Genomic DNA, 20,250 nt, shown 5'->3' on the forward strand with positions numbered 1-20,250 from the left:
TTATTGGTAGTAGTAATAAATAAATAAATTGGTAATACATATTGCTAAGAAAGTCGCATATTGTTTGGGAATAGCACCATACTTCGAGAGTCATAGAAGTGGTTCCCAAACTGGGCACCTGCAGGAGTGCCTTGGGTTTCTATACCAGGACCAAATCAAATGTGTGGTCAATGTGAATGGTAGCCATCTACAGTACATTGGCTTTAACTGTCTGAAGATATGTGGACAAACAGAAGCACAACCCTGTCCACCACTAAAGAATTGGAAGACAGGTAAATACAATTTAATTAATGTCATAGGGCCAGATGCACTAAGCTTCAAAAAATGATAAACAACCAACCAATCAGCTCCTACCTGCCATGTCACAGACTGTGTTTGCAAAATGTCAGACAGAAGCTGATTGGTTGGTTGTTTATCACTTTCAATGTAATCATTAATCTTAGTGCATCTGGCCCATAATCTTTACACGATTTCTCAATAAGAAAACTTTGGAATAGAAGAAAGTTTGAAGAACGTTTCAAGACAGTTTGAGAACCACTGAGTTAAAGAGAAAATCCCCAGCTTCCAATTTTCTACAAATAATGTTATTCTGTATCTTGACACTGACAGCGAACGTTACTGTATGCTTAGATATACAGTATTTTAGCAAAACTCTTCATTTCTTCTCTAAAGCTGTATTCACACTACACAATTTGTTATGTAATTGTGGTACTTGTGACCACTCTACACAACCACTGTACGAATGTATACACAATTCATTGTTTGATTGAACGATGCAGCGTATGATGTGATGTGGTTGCATTATTCATGCAATGCTATATTGTGCCATAGTACAGCTTACAGTGTATTGTGTATACATTGGCACAGTGTATGATTATATCGTATCGGACCTTCGTGAGATCACTGGGTTGATGAAGTGGGTAAACAGTTCTACACTGCTATGTCCCCTTCACAAGTAGGTTGTTCTTAAGATTACAGTATCATTTAGATCATACATGCCTACTTTTGAAAACTAGTTTCAGGGAAATTATAGTTAGTAATATAATAGGGGGCGTGTCATGCTCCTCCCTAAGGGCGTGTCTAGTTCCATATATGGAGAGATTGTTAAAAGAGATTGTGAACATGGCACCTAGAAGCGTGGGTGTGTACTGCTACATCTGAGAGGAATCTTTTAAAATTACTTATATCCAAATGTAGATGAGCCCCAAAGCAGTTAGTAAGAACTACTATACTTTCTAAAGTGCTGGGAAATGGCGCTGATTCAATGTACAGTAAATGTATCTACAGTATCTCTCGTTCCTTTTTTCCCAAAAAATGTAACAGTGTAATGTGGGCTAGGTAAAATGAGGGAGATTGCTAGACTAATGAGGGAGAGAGGGAGATTGCAGCTATTTCAGGGAGTCTCCTGCAGAATGCAGGCAGGTAGGCAGCTATGATTTAGATTCAGCCAACACTTGACTTTTCAGATCAATAATAATTATGTACATGATCGACAATCATTCAACATGTGAAGACAGTTGCGATCATTTGACTTTATTATTAGACATATTCAATTGTCACGACCATTGTTTTGCCCATTCTATTCATTGGACTGTACATGGTGCCCGTCAAGGGACTATCATGGACTGTGTTCAGCAAACCCCTCACTACAGTATATAGTCCCCACCATACCTCTTGCCCTTTTGCCTGACTGTGCAGTGTACCATGTACAGTTTACTTTGTTTTTCTTGAGGTGCCAGTCTTTTATAACATCACCAGATTAAAGGTCAGGATGATTAAAGAGCAGGTGCGTAACTTGGCTCTATGAAAGGGTCTGCATTTGCCCAAGATTGATCCTGGTGGCCAGATCAGGACAGCGAGAGAGTCCCACCAAATTGAGAGTAGTTACGATTAATGGTTTATTTAAAAATAAGACTGTTTGCACTTTAAAGTACTTCATTAGAACTTCAACCAGGATAATAATAAATTACATAAATTAAACATAGATGAGCAATAGGATATTGGAAAGAAGGTACCCACCTTCTCGACCAATCAATGATCTTGAGGCTCTGTGAAAACCAATCAGGCCGGCAACATTATCATTAGCCAGAATGACTATAGTAACAGCGCTGGCACTAGGAAGTATGCGGCTTCCTCCTTCAGTCTGTGTGAGTCCGATTACAATACTTTCATTATCCTCAGGATCTGAGTCATCCAGTATCATCAATGTCACCACTTTACGTGTTTCACCTGTCAAACAAGCACATTTACATCAAATATAATCTTAGATGAAGTGATAAGCAGGATAATTAGGGCAAATGATGAAGCATAAGTACTTCACAATTAAATAAAACAAAGCCTAAACATATTGTATGTGACAAAAAAATTATAGGAAAAATACACAGTTTTTGTATTTTCTTATAATTAGCTTGTATAATTCAATATAGAAATAAAGTTTATATAATGTCACAGGCAGAAAAAAGCAGCACTACATCACATAGTCACATGTGCAGAGCGCCCATGATGTCCTACATGCTACTATTATTCTCATTGACATTTCATTAAATGGTTATATGAAGCCGCGGCTGCAACCATTGCTGCAGCACCAACCAAGCAGTGGTGGTGGGGTGATCGTTAGAACAGGTGCGGATTATTAGATAGACAGGGTGACCATTTAATAGGATGAGAGATTCAGAAAGTGAGAGATTTGGTAAGAAATCGCCAGGTTTTTGGTTTTTTTTAAAGCGGCAATCATTTACATTGCAAAATCTAACTGGATTTGCAGTGTAAATGATTGCTGCTTAAAAAAAAAAAAAAACTGGAGATTTCTTAACAAATCTGATCTGAATCTCTCATCCTGTTAAATTTCACCCACAGTGTCTAGATAGACAATCAGTAGGTCTACCCCAAAAGGTTGACATGCAAAAAGTCGACATGATCAAAAGGTCGACATGCAATAGATAGACATGCCAGAGGTCGACATGGTCAAAATATCGATAGGTTGAAAATGTCGAAATGGAAAAGGTAGACACATGAAAAGGTTGACATGAGTTTTTATTGTCAACACTTTGTGGTAGACCTACTGACAGTCTATCTAGACACTGTAGATCTATTAACGGAACCAGCTAGGCACATATATTGATTGGTTGCTATGGGCAACATCCCATCTTCAATAGAACTCCCATCTTAGTAAATATACCCATATGAGTTTTGGCAGTGGAAATAATGTATAATACCCCGTGATAAATCTAGAAATAATAGACCCATTCATTAGTATATGATTTATGACCAGTAATACAGTATATAGTAGAAAAGACCCTTGTAATAAATATTGTAGTAAAATGGTTAAACTCTTTTATTAAAGTAATCTAATAGAAACTCTTTGTCAAAACCAATTAACTACTTGCCATGGTGGATTATATGAAAACCTAATCGACTAAGTAATTACTAACATTACACATACAATGCTTGGTATACTATCATTTATCAAGATGTGCCTTCTTAAATTGGCATGACATGCAATTGGGTGATGGACACTAGATGGCGCAGTTATACTTATAAGGTCACATAGATTTATGCTCATTCTGCCTATCTAGATCAGCGGTTCTCAAACTGTGGGTCCTGACCCCAAAGTGGGTCCCGAGCTTCTCAGGGACCATCAGGCTGATGACTTTTCTAATCTCAGTGATTCAAGGAGTCTGAAAAATCTGTTGAATTGTCTGTTATTTTAGACTCCTCCCATCATTTTGTGCCTCCACAATGCTGGCATGTATGTGCTGTCTGCTGACTACACATGTGATGTGATGACCCATACCCTCCAACTGTACCGAATATGCCGGTACAGTACCGTTTTTTAACGGTCTGTACCGGCAATTAAATATTGCACCGAATGTACCGATTTATTTGGCTTGGCTCCACAATTTGTCCTGACTCAGTCCTCCTCCTGGCTCCGGGCTCCGCTTGGTGTCAGACATTGTTGCACCGCTCTCCCCTGGCCCTGCACCCGTTCCCAGAAGAGCATTGCGGGCCGGTCCCAGTCGTCATAACATCATGCGCCAGCACCGCGGACCCGGCGCACTCAAGGGAAAGGTCTGTCAGCCCCCTCCGCATTCTAAGTGACGTCTTTCTGGGCGCAAACTTGAAGCTGCCTGAGAATGAGCAGCTCAGCATGCGGTTGCAGTGGCCAGCTCGTGACGGGGGGATCGGATCATCCGATGTCAGAGCCTGAAGCACTCACTACACTGCAGCAAGTTAAGTAAGGTGGCTGCACTTATTCAATAATATTATTTTAAATCGCCTCATCCTCTACATACCCTCCAACGGTACCATTGAAAGTTTAGGAAAGGAGGCGTGACCACGCCCCCCCCCCCCCAGTGGTCACGCCCCTTTACAATTGTGTACCGATTTCTGCCCCTCAGATGTTGGAGGGTATGGATGACCTTCTGCAGTAACTTGCTGGGGTCCTGTATTTATTTTTATTGTCTGATGGGGTCCCAGAGCAAAATAGTTTGAGGACCCCTGATCTAGATGTTTGTCATTTCTGTTCCTGAGATAAGTGAGATCTTTTGCTCCTCATTCTGCATAGTCTCCAGTTCGTTGTTCTCTTATTTGTTTAATGTTACACTATAATTACAGTAATTTCCTATAGTTTATTGCTGTATTAATTCCAGGGTACTTGTTTCCTAGCACGGCGCCCATCGCATCGTATACCTAAGGCATACAATGGTATGCGATGCGATGTGATGTGATGTTGTGCGATGTTAGCCGATGTTATACAATTTTAAATTGTATACCATCGCATTGTATGCCATATACAATGGTATACGATTTAAAATTGTATAAGTACCCTAATGGGTTTTTTCAATGTTAATGGTCCTCCTATAAGATTATTAATTGTATAAGCACCGTAATGGGTGCTTACAATGTTAAAAGCACCCCCACGCCACCCCCACTCTTAACGCCAACCCGAAGCGTGGCGAGGGGCGGCGGTACGCGTCCTCCGACCTTTTCCTACCCCCACCATCCACGTCGGCATGGAGTTGATTTTAGATAGTGTGGCGAGCGCAGTGAGCCACTGAGCCCGAAGCGTGGCGAGCGCAGCGAGCCCCGTGAGGGGCAGCGGAATACATGTAAAGTAATACGCGCCCCTCGCCACCCTTCGGGCTTGGTGGCTCGCTGCGTTCGCCACACTATATAAAATCAACTCCACGCCGATGTGGATAATGGGGGTATGAAAAGGTTAGAGGACGCGTTCCGCCGCTGCTCGCCACGCTTCGGGTTGGCGTTGATAGTGGGGGTGGCGTGGGGGTGCATTTAACATTGTAAGCACCCATTGGGGTGCTTATACATTTAAAAATCGTATAGCGGGGCCATTTAACATTGAAAAAAAACCATTAGGGTGCTTATACAATTTAAAATCGCATCGCATATGGCATGCGATGCGATACAATGCATAAGATGCCATACAACTGAATATCGTGGGCGCCGTGCTAGGAAACAAGTACCAATTCCAGTTATATATCTGTCTGGGTAAATAACAGTACTTCTATATTGCTATTTAATAACACACTTCTGGCATAGCTAAAATCTGGAAGAATGTAAATTAGGTCACATTTAAAAAGAAACCCCAAACACACCAAACCTCAAACGGGATGCGGTAAATTTCCCGGTGGTCGGAATCCCGGTGTTCAAAAACCCGATGCTGGAATCCCGAAACTTTCTCCCTCCGTGGGTGTCCACGACACCCATTGAGGGAGAATAAATTAGCGTGCCAAGCATAGCGAGGCACCGGGTCTGCTGCGTGGCGAGCGCAGCGAGCCCGCAAGGGGGGTCCATCCACGTATCCCCCTTGTCGGGATTTCGGCGGTCAGGATTTTGAACGCCAGGATTCCGACCGCCTGGATTCCATACCGAATCCCCTCAAACACAGGTTTGAGGTTACTGTGTCACATGACGCTATCAGCGCCTTACTGATTGTGCCTCATTTCATGTGGATATGACTATTGGCTGATTCCAGCTCTGGATATGGATAATGGGTTGTATTATGCAGAATTCTGGATTTTCCTTGAATTACATTTCTTGATAGGACACTTGATTAATTTGTATGTACTGCCCCCATAGCTCCCGTATGTTTCACATTTGGCAGAATAGTCCCAATTTCGGAAGCGATACCATTATCAGTATTCTCATCCCAATCTGTGGGGGTTTATTTATGTATCCTGGGGCAAATTATAATTGTGTTTTCATGGTGGGGAGAGAGGCACACCCACTTTGGAAACCTGTAGTGTCTTATGGTACCGTACGCATTATTTGCTGTAAAGTCATCTGATCTAAATCTTCAGGTCTGTTTAGTAGCAGTCAACCTACTGTTTCCAATTGTAAAGCGCAACAGAGTATGCTGCGTTATATAAGAAACTGTAAATAAATAAATAAATTTGTGCCATGAATAATATGTATTCTTATTTTGTATAACCTACATTTAAATTTAAAGAGCATATGACATACAAATGTATGCTTTTCTTGCAGTAATGCTTTCCTGTGATCTGTGTAAAAAATATGTGTGTTATGTTAATGGAGAGGGGACATGATATAAATGTAGTACTTTGGAGATTATTCACCTTGTATCTGCACATTTGAATTGATCACACATTAGTACATCAGTATTGTTCCTGTCATTTAGGTGAGTTGCATACCAGCAGGATTTTCTATAATCTACATGTAGGCCCGTATTCTGGTTCACTCGCAAAGGCAAATTCCTTCTCAAATGGTAGAACGTTTAGAGAAAGGTTTGTCAGTCGCACAGAGGTAGATTTATTGTAACAAACGGGTGGACCCTCATAGCATAATTGATTAATTGGATATATGTAAATGCGAGGGTGTGCTACCAGAGGCACAGACAGGATATTTTAAGGAGGACAGAAAAGAGTGCCTTTTCTTGGTGCACCTAGAGAAATAATACTTAGTAAAACATCACTTTTATTGAGTTCATTTAAAATAGTTGCGAAGATATAAAAAGGACTGGACAACACGTAAGACAACAAATAGTGATTTTTAAAAAGGATAAGAATCCTCACCTAGCGGGACCCCACTACCCGTTATCACCGTTATTATTTATAATAGATATGGTGTGGCACGGAAGACTTGTTTATATTACCAAAGTCATGTAATGTGGATAAGTCAGGTTTGTAACTTTATCATATACAATGTATCACAATAGTCCTGAGGCTCACTTAGTGCAGCCACCAGCACGCACTTGAACACGGATGTGATGCCGTTTCAGCGCTGCTGTTAGGCTTGCTGGAGCCAGTAGTTCCACAACCTGCGTTCCAACCGCAGAGCTGAGTCTGAGGTGTGCCTGTGTGCACTCCCTCGCTCATGTGGATCTAGAACAGGCAGGGACACACACGGCTCTGGCGCCAGAGACCGTGTCAGTGTACTGATTGGGGACCGTGTCCAACGGAAACCCCAATGTAGCCAACAACAAATATATATACAGTTTGTAAGTGGGGTCCTGAGGAAGCTTTTTTGCGAAAGCGTACGCTCGACTAACTACACACCTAGTGTGTCTAATACCCCACTTTCCCCTCCCCACTTACAAACTGTATATATATTTGTTGTTGGCTACATTGGGGTTTCCGTTGGACACGGTCCCCAATCAGTACACTGACACGGTCTCTGGCGCCAGAGCCGTGTGTGTCCCTGCCTGTTCTAGATCCACATGAGCGAGGGAGTGCACACAGGCACACCTCAGACTCAGCTCTGCGGTTGGAACGCAGGTTGTGGAACTACTGGCTCCAGCAAGCCTAACAGCAGCGCTGAAACGGCATCACATCCGTGTTCAAGCGCGTGCTGGTGGCTGCACTAAGTGAGCCTCAGGACTATTGTGATACATTGTATATGATAAAGTTACAAACCTGACTTATCCACATTACATGACTTTGGTAATATAAACAAGTCTTCCGTGCCACACCATATCTATTATAAATAATAACGGTGATAACGGGTAGTGGGGTCCCGCTAGGTGAGGATTCTTATCCTTTTTAAAAATCACTATTTGTTGTCTTACGTGTTGTCCAGTCCTTTTTATATCTTCGCAACTATTTTAAATGAACTCAATAAAAGTGATGTTTTACTAAGTATTATTTCTCTAGGTGCACCAAGAAAAGGCACTCTTTTCTGTCCTCCTTAAAATATCCTTCTCAAATGGACAAAACCATGTGCACTGCAGGTGGGGTAGATGTAACATGTGCAGAGAGAGTTAGATTTAGGTGGGGTTTTACTTCAACATGCGATCTATCTTGCAGTGTAAAAATAAAGCAGTCAGTACTTTCCCTGCATAGAAAGAAAATAACTCACCCAAATCTAAATTTCTCGGCACAAGTTACATCTGCCCCCCTGCAGTGCACATGGTTTTGTCCATTTGAGAAGGAATTTGCGTTTGTGGGTGAACCAGAATAACCCTTGTTAAGTATTTAAGATTTCAATAACTTTTAAATCAGTGAATTGACGATTTCCAACATGTTTGATTTTATAACTGATCTGATCCAGTCATTGGTAAAACAGGGAACTGATCCATTTAATTGCAGATGTATTGGCCCCTTGACTAATCCATTACTGTAAATACAGTAGGGAAAATTAAAAAAGTACTCTGTAACATATCCTGTACAAATGATAAAGAATATAAACCATATATATATATATATTTAAACTAGTAAGCCCGCTCGAAGCAAAAGCTTTGAAAGCTAAACTGCTACCTTCTGTGTTCGTGCATGTGTGAGAAAGAAATGTAGTTTCACTCTCTGCCAGCAGATGGCAGTGTTTCGAAGACTCACGGACACTAGACATATATATAGATGATTTGTCCAAAGTGAAGATGTCTCATTTCATTCAAAGAACTATTAAAAGCTTGGATCTCGTCATATGTACAGAGTGTAACATGTACCTTCAGCAAATACTAGCACTCCATCATCAGCTGTAAAATCAATATTTCTGGAAGCTGTTCCCCCAGTGATGCTCCATTCCACTGTCACTTGTCCCAGACTTCCTTCCAGGCGTTCTATCGCCAGCTGGAGCTTGGACTGTGGTTGTTCCTGCACCTCCACACGGTGACCTCCCTCCGTTGCATTGGGACTTTGGATGTAAATAACAAACACCCCAAAAGCATCTCCATTCATCATTATAACCACCACCGATGTGTTTGGCTGGCTGATCACTGGCTCATTCTTTGTGCTGGTTGAAATGTTTTGCAGTCTGACTTGAAGAAGTGACACAATGAATCGCTCATCCAATTCTGGAAGACTGTCAGGTAGTATAGAGACTGTCAGATTTGCAAACTCTTCTCCTTCCTGCATTGTGAACCACTGCCCTGACACGGTTTCATAATCACTCCCAGCCGTGGCCTGTGTGCTAAACAGCAAGGACACATTGGTGCTGTTTTTCCTATATGTCCTGAACTGTGTGTTGTTGGTCAGTTGAGCTGGCAGCGTTGTCACCCAGAAACACTGAGGAATGCCGGAGGCGTTGCTATACGTGAAAGCGACACATACTTGATTTCTCAGGCATAGAATGGAACAGGACTGGAGGGGGTCTCCTGCTAAGGAAACATTCACTGTAGTCCTTGAAGACATCAAAGGTACTCCTGGTAGCGGATGTTCGAAGTAAGCCAACATGTCCTGGCCGCTTTTAACCGCAAGGTCAACCACATCGATCTCGGTGGTGCTGTATAATACCTGCAAGCGGCCGAAACGTCCTGCACTGAAGAGAAATGCCACAGAGGAATGTAAAGCATAAATTATAGCAAACTTCATGAGAATCACAAGTGTAACCATGGAAAGACAAGTCAATATATATTTGTATAAATACAAGATAAAAAAAAATACTATTTATGGTATTTCTCAGAATTATTTTACAATATTTTCAGCATGGCCAATGGGGAAAAAAAGAATGCAAAGGAGGCAATTTAGCTGGTACCATTCTTTCTGTATGAGGTGGGGAAAAGGGGAGTATGGGAAGAGCCAGTGCACAAGTTTCAAGTATTAGTATTTTTATACATTGCAAACCATTCGTTTTGCATAAAAAAATATAAATTAGGCCCACAGTCAATTTCTGACAGTAGGTCATACTCTGACATAGAAACTGCACCTGCCATAGGGCACATTTTTTGGTTCATCTAAACCTGAACTACAGTAATGGGTATTTCAGTGTCTATGGACCCTGACAGTGAGTGGATGTATCAGTCCTTGCATATTGGAATTTATTTATTTATTTATTAGCAGTTTCTTATATAGCGCAAACATATTCTGCAACGCTTTACAGAGAATATTTGAACATTTACATCAGTCCCGGCCCCAGTGGAGCTTTCAATCTGTATTCCCTACCACATGTACACGCACACACAGACATTCTAGGGTTAATTTTGTTGGAAGCCAATTAGCCTACCAGTATATTTTTGGATTGTGGGTGGAAACCGGAGTACCCGGAGTAAACCCACGCAAGTACGAGGAGAATATACAAACTCTGCACAGTTAGGGCCATGGTGGGTATTAAACCCATGACCTCAGCTGATGCTAACCATTACACCGTCCGTGCTGCGGATGTATACACGGGAAGCACATACATCAAGATGCAGACGGGATACCTGCAATAGCCTCAGCTGCTTTCACCTCTGAATCAGTTGCTTAGTATAATTTTTTTTTATATATATATACAATAATTCTGTGAAGGACTTTTCTAGAAAGAACAGATTCCTACCTGTTAATATGCTTTCCTCTACTCCACCATGGCAGCCACTACTGGGTTAAGTCCGTCAGGGTAGTATCTGGAAAGGAAACATAAAACAAAACCGGACACTGGGTCCTATATAAGCCCCTCCCCCAGAATCCACAGTGTCTTTGTTATACAGCTTACACCATCAAATTACTTTCATAGAGGTGGGAAAAATGCTGCCATGGTGGAGTAGAGGAAAGCATATTAACAGGTAGGAATCTGTTCTTTCCTCTACCTCCCCATGGCAGCCACTACTGGGTCATACCCAAGCAGTATTCTATGGGGTGGGAACATAAAGAATAGAAATAAGAAATAAGAAAGAGGTTAACTCACCTCCATAACAATTATATATAATTGCTTCTGATTTGATAAAGGACTGATACTCCGAAACGTTATCTGACACTTTGACCTGACTGGTTGTGAATTTATTTGTGGAAGCCGAGTGAGTGCCGCTATCTTCAACCTACCTATATATATATATATATATATATATATATATATATATTTTTTTTTTTAGATTACCGCACTCAGGACCTTCCTCCCGAATTTTGCGTCGGCTGATGCAGTAATATCCATTCTATAATGTTTTGTAAACGTGTGCAGAGACGACCAGCATGCCGCTTTGCACAGTTCCTCTACTGATGCCGTCTCCTTTTCTGCCCACGAGGTTGACATACCCCGCGTTGAATGTGCTTTCAGCCCCAACGGCGGTTGCCGATTTCTTATTTTATAAGCTTCTAAGATACACGATTTTATCCATCTTGAGATAGTTGTTTTACTAGCTCCCTGACCTTTATTTTTTCCCTCTGTTAAAATAAAGAGCCTCTCCGATTTTCTATAATCTTTTGTCCTATTCAGGTATATTCTTAGTGCCCTTACCACGTCTAGTTTATGCAGTCTTTCTTCTTTGTGGTTAGCTGGGTTCGCACAGAAGGATGGGAGAACGATCTCTTGATTTATGTGGAAAGATGAGACGACTTTTGGTAAAAACTGTGGGTTGGTCCTTAGTACTACTTTTTCTTTGAAATAGTTTAAGAATGGCTGCCGTGCCCACAGTGCTTGTATTTCAGATACTCTTCTGGCCGATGTTATTGCCACCAAGAACACTACTTTAATAGTTAGCCACTTCAGCGAAACTTCCTCCATTGGTTCAAATGGAGCTTCCACCATTGTATTGAGTACCAGATTAAGGTCCCACGGGGCTAATGGGCTGTGAAACGATGGTTTTATTCTTTTAGCCGCTTGTATGAATCTCTGTATGTATTTGTCTTCGGCTAGTTTTACGTCCAACATTGCCGATATGGCTGACACTTGTACTTTAATCGTACTAGTTGATAGCTTACGGTCTAACCCTGTTTGTAGGAATTCTAGCACCGTAGCTGTACTGTCCGGCCTTTTTCTGCCTGCTTTACAAAAATACACAAATTTTTTCCAAATGTTGTGATATGTTTTCGATGTTGATCTCTTCCTGGCTTTTAATAAGGTATTTATCACTTTGTTTGAGAACCCTTTATCTTTCAATGTTCTCGTCTCAGCAGCCAGGCCGTCAGCTTCCAGTCGGACGGTTGTATCCGCCATAACTTGCCCTGTCCTATCAAGTTGTTGTTGTTGGGTAATCTCCATGGCTCTGCCACTGCCATTCTCCTCAGGTTGGCGAACCACGGCCTTCTTGGCCAGAACGGTATTATGGCTATCACTGTCGCCTCCTCCTGTTGTATTTTTCTCAATAACCGTGCTATTATGGGAAAAGGGGGAAATACGTACACCAGTTCTGCCGTCCATTCTGCTGTTAATGCGTCGGCTTGTTCTGAGCCTGGTTCCCAGTGTCTTGAGAAAAATCTTTCCACTTTCGCATTTTTTCTTGTGGCCATTAGATCTATTTGGGGCATCCCCCACCTTCGAGCTATTGTCAGGAACATTTCTGTCGACAGCTCCCACTCTCCTGGCAATACTTGATACCTGCTGAGGCTGTCTGTTTGTAGGTTGTTTTTTCCTGCCACGAACACTGCTGCTAGGCTGTTTATTTGGGTTTCTGCCCATAAGAATAATTTTCTTGCTTCCAACATCAGTGTTTGACTTTTTGTTCCTCCTTGTTTGTTTATGTATGATACGACAGTTTGATTGTCGGATCTTATCATTACATCTCTTCCTGTTAATTGATTTTGTAATTGTTTGCATGCCATGAACACGGCTCTTAGCTCCCGGATGTTGGAGTGACTTTTGCTTAAGGATTCTGTCCAGGTCAGTTGGGCTATCTTGTCTCCGCAAATTGCTCCCCAGCCTGTCTGACTGGCGTCCGTTGTTACAATCACCTGATTGGATGTCAGAAACTTTCTTCCATCTACCAGTCTCGCTTCCTGAGACCACCACTCCAGACTCTGCCAGGCTCCTTTTGACAGCGTAATTAGCTGTTCCTTGTTTCTTCCATTGCCGTCCCATTGGGTAATGAAACACATTTGAAATGCTCTCATGTGAAATCTTCCCCATGGCACCGCATCTAGGGCTGCTGACATTAGCCCTAGTGTTGACATGCACGCTCCTGATGAAGTCGTTCTTTTTCCATATAGTCTGAGTACAGCTTTTCTTAATTTCTCCCTTCTTTCCGGGGTCAGTTTTATTGTCATAGACTGAGTGTTTATTTCTACGCCTAAATATCTCACTGATTGAGATGGCTCCAAATGGCTCTTTTCTACGTTCACTATCCATCCATGATCTTCCAGATAATGTTTGACTTTTACAGTGTGGCTTATAGCCTCCTTTTCCGATTTTGCCATGATCAAGATGTCGTCTAGGTATGGCCACAATGTGACTCCTTGTTTTCTTAGATTGGCGATTAATACGATTAACACTTTTGTAAATGTGCGGGGTGAAGTGGCCAACCCGAAGGGAAGGGCAACAAATTGGTAGGTTACTCCTGCTAGTCTGAACCTGAGAAATTTGTGATGTTTTTCGCATATGGGAATATGCAAGTAGGCGTCCTGTAGATCTATCGTTGAGAGATAGGTTCCTTTTTTTATATCTGGCAATATAGTCCTTAATGACTCCATCTTGAATTTTCTTATGGATACGTAAGCATTTAGTCTTCTCAAGTCCAGAATTGTCCTGAATCCTCCGGATATTTTCTGTACCACAAAGAACCTGGAATGCCAGCCTTGCATCTCCTGATTCCTTGGTACCGCTGTGACCACTTTTTGGTTGATCATGTTCTGCTTGAGAAGAGTGCTTCTCTTTCTATTGGATTCCGTGGAATCGGGGACTCTGTTCTCCAATGTCCTGGATATGCTACAAATTCTATTTTGTATCCTGTCATAATAATTTCTAACACCCAATCGTCTTCTATCGATTGAGCCCATGTTTGTCCAAATTTTTTTAGTCTGCCCCCGACTGTCCGCCTGGCGTCATTGGTTTGACTGCCTGAAGGGATATCTTCCCCCTCTTTGGCCACGAAAAAAACTTCTATTAGTTGACCATGATCTTCTAAAATTTCTCCCTGGCCTATAGGTCCTGGCTTCTTTATATTCCGCTGGTTGATATCTATAATATCTTCCCGGTATACCTCTTTTTGGCTTATCTTGAGGCAGCCAGACGGACTTTCCCCCGGAGAGTTTTGTAATTATCTCGTCCAACTTGCTGCCAAATAAATATTGGCCTTGAAACGGTAATGATAATAATTTTTGTTTGGATTGTGTGTCAGCTGACCAAGGCTTCAGCCATAAAGCTCGTCTGGCTACTGTATTAGTGGCACTGGTTCTTGCTGCCAACTTGACTACGTCTAGTAAATGCCTCGCATAAGAATTCTACAGCCACTTGAATGTTCTGAATAATCTTTATCAATTCAGACCTTTTGATCCCGTCAAGTGTGTCTGACTCAAGGTCCTGGCACCATGATCTCAACACTCTAGCTGTTACAGCCATAGCTGAGGATGCTTTCATTGTTGCCCCTGATGTGGCATGTTGTTTTCTGAGACTGATCTCAATATTCCGCTCCATTGATTCTTTGAAGATATTAGCGTCTTCTAGCGGTAGCGTGGTTTTTCTGGAGATCCGAGCAATGGCCGCATCCACCTTCGGAGCCTCCTCCCAATTGCGTATTTCTTCTACCTCGAAGGGATACATCTTCGATATTTTTATCGGTACAGCCACTTTCTTGTCTTTCTTTCTTTCCATTCTTCCTCCACTAATTCCTTCAGTGTTTTTGATAAAGGAAACACTTTTGCTTTTTTCTTTTTATCACGAAAAAGCAAATCCTGGAGTCTTTCCTCCTCTTGTGTCTCTTCAATATTTAGAGATTTGTTTATCAGTATCAATAAATTCTCTAATAATACCGGGTTGAAGTCTGCCTCGGATTTATCCTGGCTCACTTCTCCCTCTTCCAATTCCGTTTCTCTCACACTTGGACCTTCCCCTGCCTCATCTGAATCATCAGACACCACAGCTCTGCTTCTCTTTGACGACATTTTTATCATGTCTTCCTTAGTTACGAATGTATCGGCCAATGCCGCTTTAATTCTAGCCACTAATTCTGTCATATGTGGCGACCCTGTTTGTTGAGTTTGTTTGCACTTCTCACAGGTGGATCCCATGCACTTTTCTGACAGTGGTTTGTCACACAAGGTACACTTTGACGCATGATGTTTCTTATGCTTAGCTTTCTCCAGCTTATCTTTACTTGTGTCAGATCTAGAATACATGGTACACCATTATCCAACTATATATATATTTTCCTCATACATATATTCCGCTTTTTTAGATCCCAGCTTACCCTGATTTTCTTAATTTTTTCTCTTCCTCCATTATGCTTTTTGCCAAGTAGCCTGTAGCTAACATATACATGTAATTAGTATATTGCATAATGAAAAATACTCCTACAGCAAGCTGATCTTAGGAGTCCTACCAGGTCTGTTGAGCGTTTCTGTATCCACAGAGTCCCAGCGTTGAATGCTGCAGGCACCCGCTGCTGCCACGCTTTTCTTATATTGATGCCTCAGCTGCGGCATCCCACACACATCAGCGCCGTCGCGCCTCCTCTGCCGCGTCATAGATTATGCGCCCATCCTGTCGCCGGGTGTGCACGTGGCCAGTGCGCGGCCGGCGCGCCTGTGCACGCGGCCGGCGCGCCTGTGCACGCGGCCGGCGCGCCTGTGCACGTAGCCGGCGCAGCCTTGCACGCTGTCGTCACTCCTCTGTGCGCCTGTATCCTCACCCAGCCAGCCCGCTCCTGACGCGGCCGGCGTCCTGTCTCCCCGCGGCATACACCGCTGGTGTTCTCCACGCGATGTCCGGCTCCCGTTATTCGGAACCCGATTTCAACAGACCTGTAAGGTAACCCCTAACTGCGCTCGGCAGCGGAGACCTTTTCCTCTTCCTTATATAATCTCAAACCCCAACTGCTCTAGGCAGCGGAGAGAGTCTCTATCAGGGTAAGCTGCCTAACTACCCTGGAAAGGAAAAAAAAGACACTGTGGATTCTGGGGGAGGGGCTTATATAGGACCCAGTGTCCGGTTTTGTTTTATGTTTCCTTTCCAGATACTACCCTGACGGACTTAACCCAGTAGTGGCTGCCATGGGGAGGTAGAGGAAATGATATTTTCCATTTAAAACACTATATTTTTGTACTCATGATTATCAGTAAAACAGACCTCCGTCTGATTGTGATATTTGCAAGGGAACTCTTTTCCAGTGGCTCCTGAATCCTATACACAGTGCGATAGAATGAAATAGTTCCGTAGGGATTGTCATTAGCTGGTACTATCATTTTGGCTATTCCTTCGGGTCCAATGTTACCTCCATGGGAGGCTCCGGTAAGTTGTATTATAAAGGTCTGTGGGGAGACATAAAATACTGTGACTTTTGTGAACATTATTTAAAACAGTAATGACAAAGTAGAGTGAAACATTTTAAGTGGAAATAGTAAATTAATAGGAATTACAACCAAATAGTATTTTTCTCAATACTATGAACATGTAATGCTAACCATTATACCATCTATATGATGGAAACATATAACAGTAACAGTGCAGCCATGTCATATTAGATATACAGCCCCCTTTCCAAACATACATTTAACACCTTTGAAAGTCACATTTTCAAGATTAAATATATCCATCCCCTAAATGCATTGGTCATTTTTGTTACCTCGTCAATCTCGGGAATGCTGTCAGCCATGATTTCTAATAACAGAGTCCGAACAGTTTCCCCAGGGGCAAAACTGATATTCCCGGATGCAACTCGGAGGTCATCAGAGGCAAGTTGCCCATCAACTGTAGCGACCCACTGAACAACGACATTGCCAAGAGTCCCAGCATTGCGAAGTATTGGCAGATTTACATTAAAAGAATTAGATTCAGGCTCATCAACAGTTACAGACGTCACCTGGAAAACTGACATTCAAAGCTGGGTTATTTTAGAGCTGTGGCCACAACATTCAGTATACATGTAAACAGTGGCGGCTCCAGAGGTGAGGCTGCAGCATATTCCAAAATTTAAATATGGGAGCCACACTAACTGCCTGTGAGACATGGCAACTTGATGTTTGGAAGCGTTTGGGGTGGAAGTTGGTGGGGCTCCTGTATTTGAATTCTTGTCTGTGCAGCGTCTGTGCAGCAGCCCCACCTCTGGAGCCGTAACTGCATGTAAGTGACAAAACGGAGCGGCTGTGCATGCCTAGTGGCAGCTGCTTCTCCTATCAAGTCTGCTATGTGTGTGTGCATGTGTGGATCTGAGCACTCAGTCAGCACACCAGACCAGAAAGACCAGAGAACAACTGCTAGCAAAGAGAGTCAGGTATAGCAACATTGTATCCGGATCAACAGATCGATGTGTCTAGATCGAGCATGTTATAGTCAACCAAGCTTAGTCGTACGCGTCTAATTATATGCCTAAATATAGTCAACAACGTCTGTTACAGTAACGAAAGTTATACGCAAGTGTTAGGTCAACACGAGCATAGTCGTCAGTCACATGGTTGACATTGGTTTTTCACCTCTCTTTGGTACAGGTCGACTTGGTTCATACTTTATTATCCAAGTGGACATAGAGTTAGATTATAATAGTGTGCCAAGCATAACGAGGCATCGTGTCTGAAGCACAGCGAGCCATGTGAGGGGACACTGTGCACTTATACAGTGTCCACGTTGACCTATGTCATCATAGCCGCTACCAAAATGTGAAAAACTGATGTTGGCCATGTGACTTTCAACCACGCTCCTGTTGACCTAACGCTTGCGTCTAAAGGTGGCCATACACTTCTACAATGTCTTGTGAGCCACCCGAAACCTTCCCGGGCGGCAGGGACGCATGCGATCCTTCACAATTTGTTGTAATGAATCGCATGTGTCCCTGATCCCCGCCCGCCCCTCCGCCGGGAGGGAGGTCCCAGGACGGGGGGTCGGACATCCAGCAGGCCCGACCACCGGCTCAGGTCCGATGCCTATGGGACCGCGCATTGGACCTGAGTGAAAATCGAACTGAGCTGATTTGGGCCGATTTCACGGCCCGATACGTCGGAATTGTACGAAATCAGCTCAGTGTATGGGCACCTTAGCTTTCGTTAATGTCGATCTAGACGCGGTCCACTATCTTTAGGCATCTAACTAGACGGGGTCGACTGAAAGTGGTCGACCATAACATGGTCATTCTAGACAGCGTTGATCCGCTATGCCATAACCAGTAACACAAGGTGGGAGAATGTGCGCTTAGCAAGCTCAGCGCTGGTTATACTATGTATGTGCATTATTATAGGATAGTAACACTAGCAGTATGGTATTTATATGAGATACATATGTCTGATACAGAAAGATTGTGGCTAGGGGGATTATTCTGGTTCACACTGAAAGGCACAATCACTCTCTAATGGACAAAACCATGTGCACTGCAGGTGGGGCTGATGTAACATGCGCAGAGAGAGTTAGATTTGGGTGTTTTATGGTTTCTGTGCAGGGTAAATAATGGCTGCTTTATTTTATACACTGCAATATAGATATCAGTTTGAAGTACAAACCCCACCCAAATCTAACTCTCTCTGCACATGTCCATTAGAGAGTGACTGTGCCTTTCCGAGTGAATCAGAATAACCCCCTAGGTTCTACAAGACTCCTAGATTTGCTCCAATGCTCTGAGAGCAGGGTATTTGGATTGTGCAAGTTAAACATAAAAGCATTGATAGATGATGAATGATATCTCCCATATTATACTGAGCTTTCTGACATAAAGAAAATACTGTTACTCAACAGACAATATAAACTTATGACTCTTACCAAAGGACCCATAAGGATCATCGGATGCTTCAATGATAATAATTGCTTCGGTTATATCTCCTATTAATGCACCACCTGTTGTCTGATTGATCAGCACGACCTGGAATGACTCCTCTACTTCAGGATTATTGTCATTGATTATATATATTGGCACAGCTTTGCTGGCCTCTCCTTCCAGTAAAACGACATCTGATGAAGCGACACTGTAATCTTCACCTGCACAATTTTACATACAGATAAACATTAACACATAGGGCAGTATTCAATGAGGCTGATTCGCCATGTTTTATGGCGATTTTATGCTATTTTCGTGCTGTAAGGCGATTTTTTTTTACTAAAACGGCGAATCACCCTATTCAATGACCAGATGGCGAATACATTTCAAGGTTTTTATTGCCATGATTCACTAGTAGTAGCAATCGCTATCTTTTTATGGTGAAGTGGAATGTGAACTTTTAAAATAAAGTGTTTTGTTTTTTACATTTGGTGTAAAAAAATCAGGAATTTTATTCTGAGGAGGGGCATGCTATTTTTATTCATGTGCTGTAAGCACAAGAATATATATTTAATTTTATAAATAATATATATTTTTTATTTTTTATATATATATTTTTTACACAGCAGCCAGCAGGGGGCCGGGAGCTGAGACGCTCATTAGATATTCAGGTACTTATGTAGTATCTGGGCGTCCGATTTAGAAATCGGATCGGATCGCATCGCATCGCATGCGACCAAATCGTATGCGATGCGATGGTCAAGATTTTTCCATAGGATTCAATGTTAAAATGGTCTGAGTCCATTTTAACATAGAATTCAATGGGAAAAAGGGGTCCTTTTCCTTTCCCCACTATCCAAGTGGGCATGGAGTTGGATATAAACCTGTGGCGAGCGTAGCGAGCCACCGAGCCCGAAGCGTGGCGAGCGTAGCGAGCCCCGCGAGGGGACACAGAATACTTTTTAAGAAATATGCGTCCGCTCGCCACGCTTCGAGCTCGGTGGCTCGCTGCGCTCGCCACGCTATATAAAATCAACTCTATGCCCACTTGGATAGTGGGGAAATGAACAGGACCTTCTTAACATTGAATCCTATGCAAAATCGCATCGAATCGCATCGCATCTGATTGTATGCCTTAAGGTAAGGCATACAATCACAAAATCGGACGCCCAGATACTACATAAGTACCGATATTCATAAATTCACTGCACCCGATCATTACATATGCACGATCGGGTGTAGTGAATACCCGGTCC

The 20,250-nt window shown here is 42.6% G+C and overlaps 1 protein-coding gene across 4 annotated transcripts in view; it reads right to left on the reverse strand.

The window, feature by feature from the left end:
* The window catches only part of ADGRV1 (adhesion G protein-coupled receptor V1), a 461,586-nt gene that overhangs the window by 300,999 nt on the left and 140,337 nt on the right, over positions 1 to 20,250 (reverse strand). For all 4 annotated transcript variants that reach the window (XM_083151800.1, XM_083151798.1, XM_083151797.1 and 1 more), the window contains 5 exons: positions 19,000 to 19,215; positions 16,880 to 17,124; positions 16,384 to 16,565; positions 8,921 to 9,732; positions 2,020 to 2,229 (listed from right to left, as the gene is read on the reverse strand). In XM_083151800.1, the coding sequence (XP_083007926.1) occupies positions 2,020 to 2,229; positions 8,921 to 9,732; positions 16,384 to 16,565; positions 16,880 to 17,124; positions 19,000 to 19,215 (1,665 nt within the window). The remainder of the gene's footprint in view (positions 1 to 2,019; positions 2,230 to 8,920; positions 9,733 to 16,383; positions 16,566 to 16,879; positions 17,125 to 18,999; positions 19,216 to 20,250) is intronic.

Source organism: Crinia signifera, chromosome 1 (assembly GCF_055691185.1).
Source record: "Crinia signifera chromosome 1, ASM5569118v1, whole genome shotgun sequence".
Classification (NCBI taxonomy): Eukaryota; Metazoa; Chordata; class Amphibia; order Anura; family Myobatrachidae; genus Crinia; species Crinia signifera.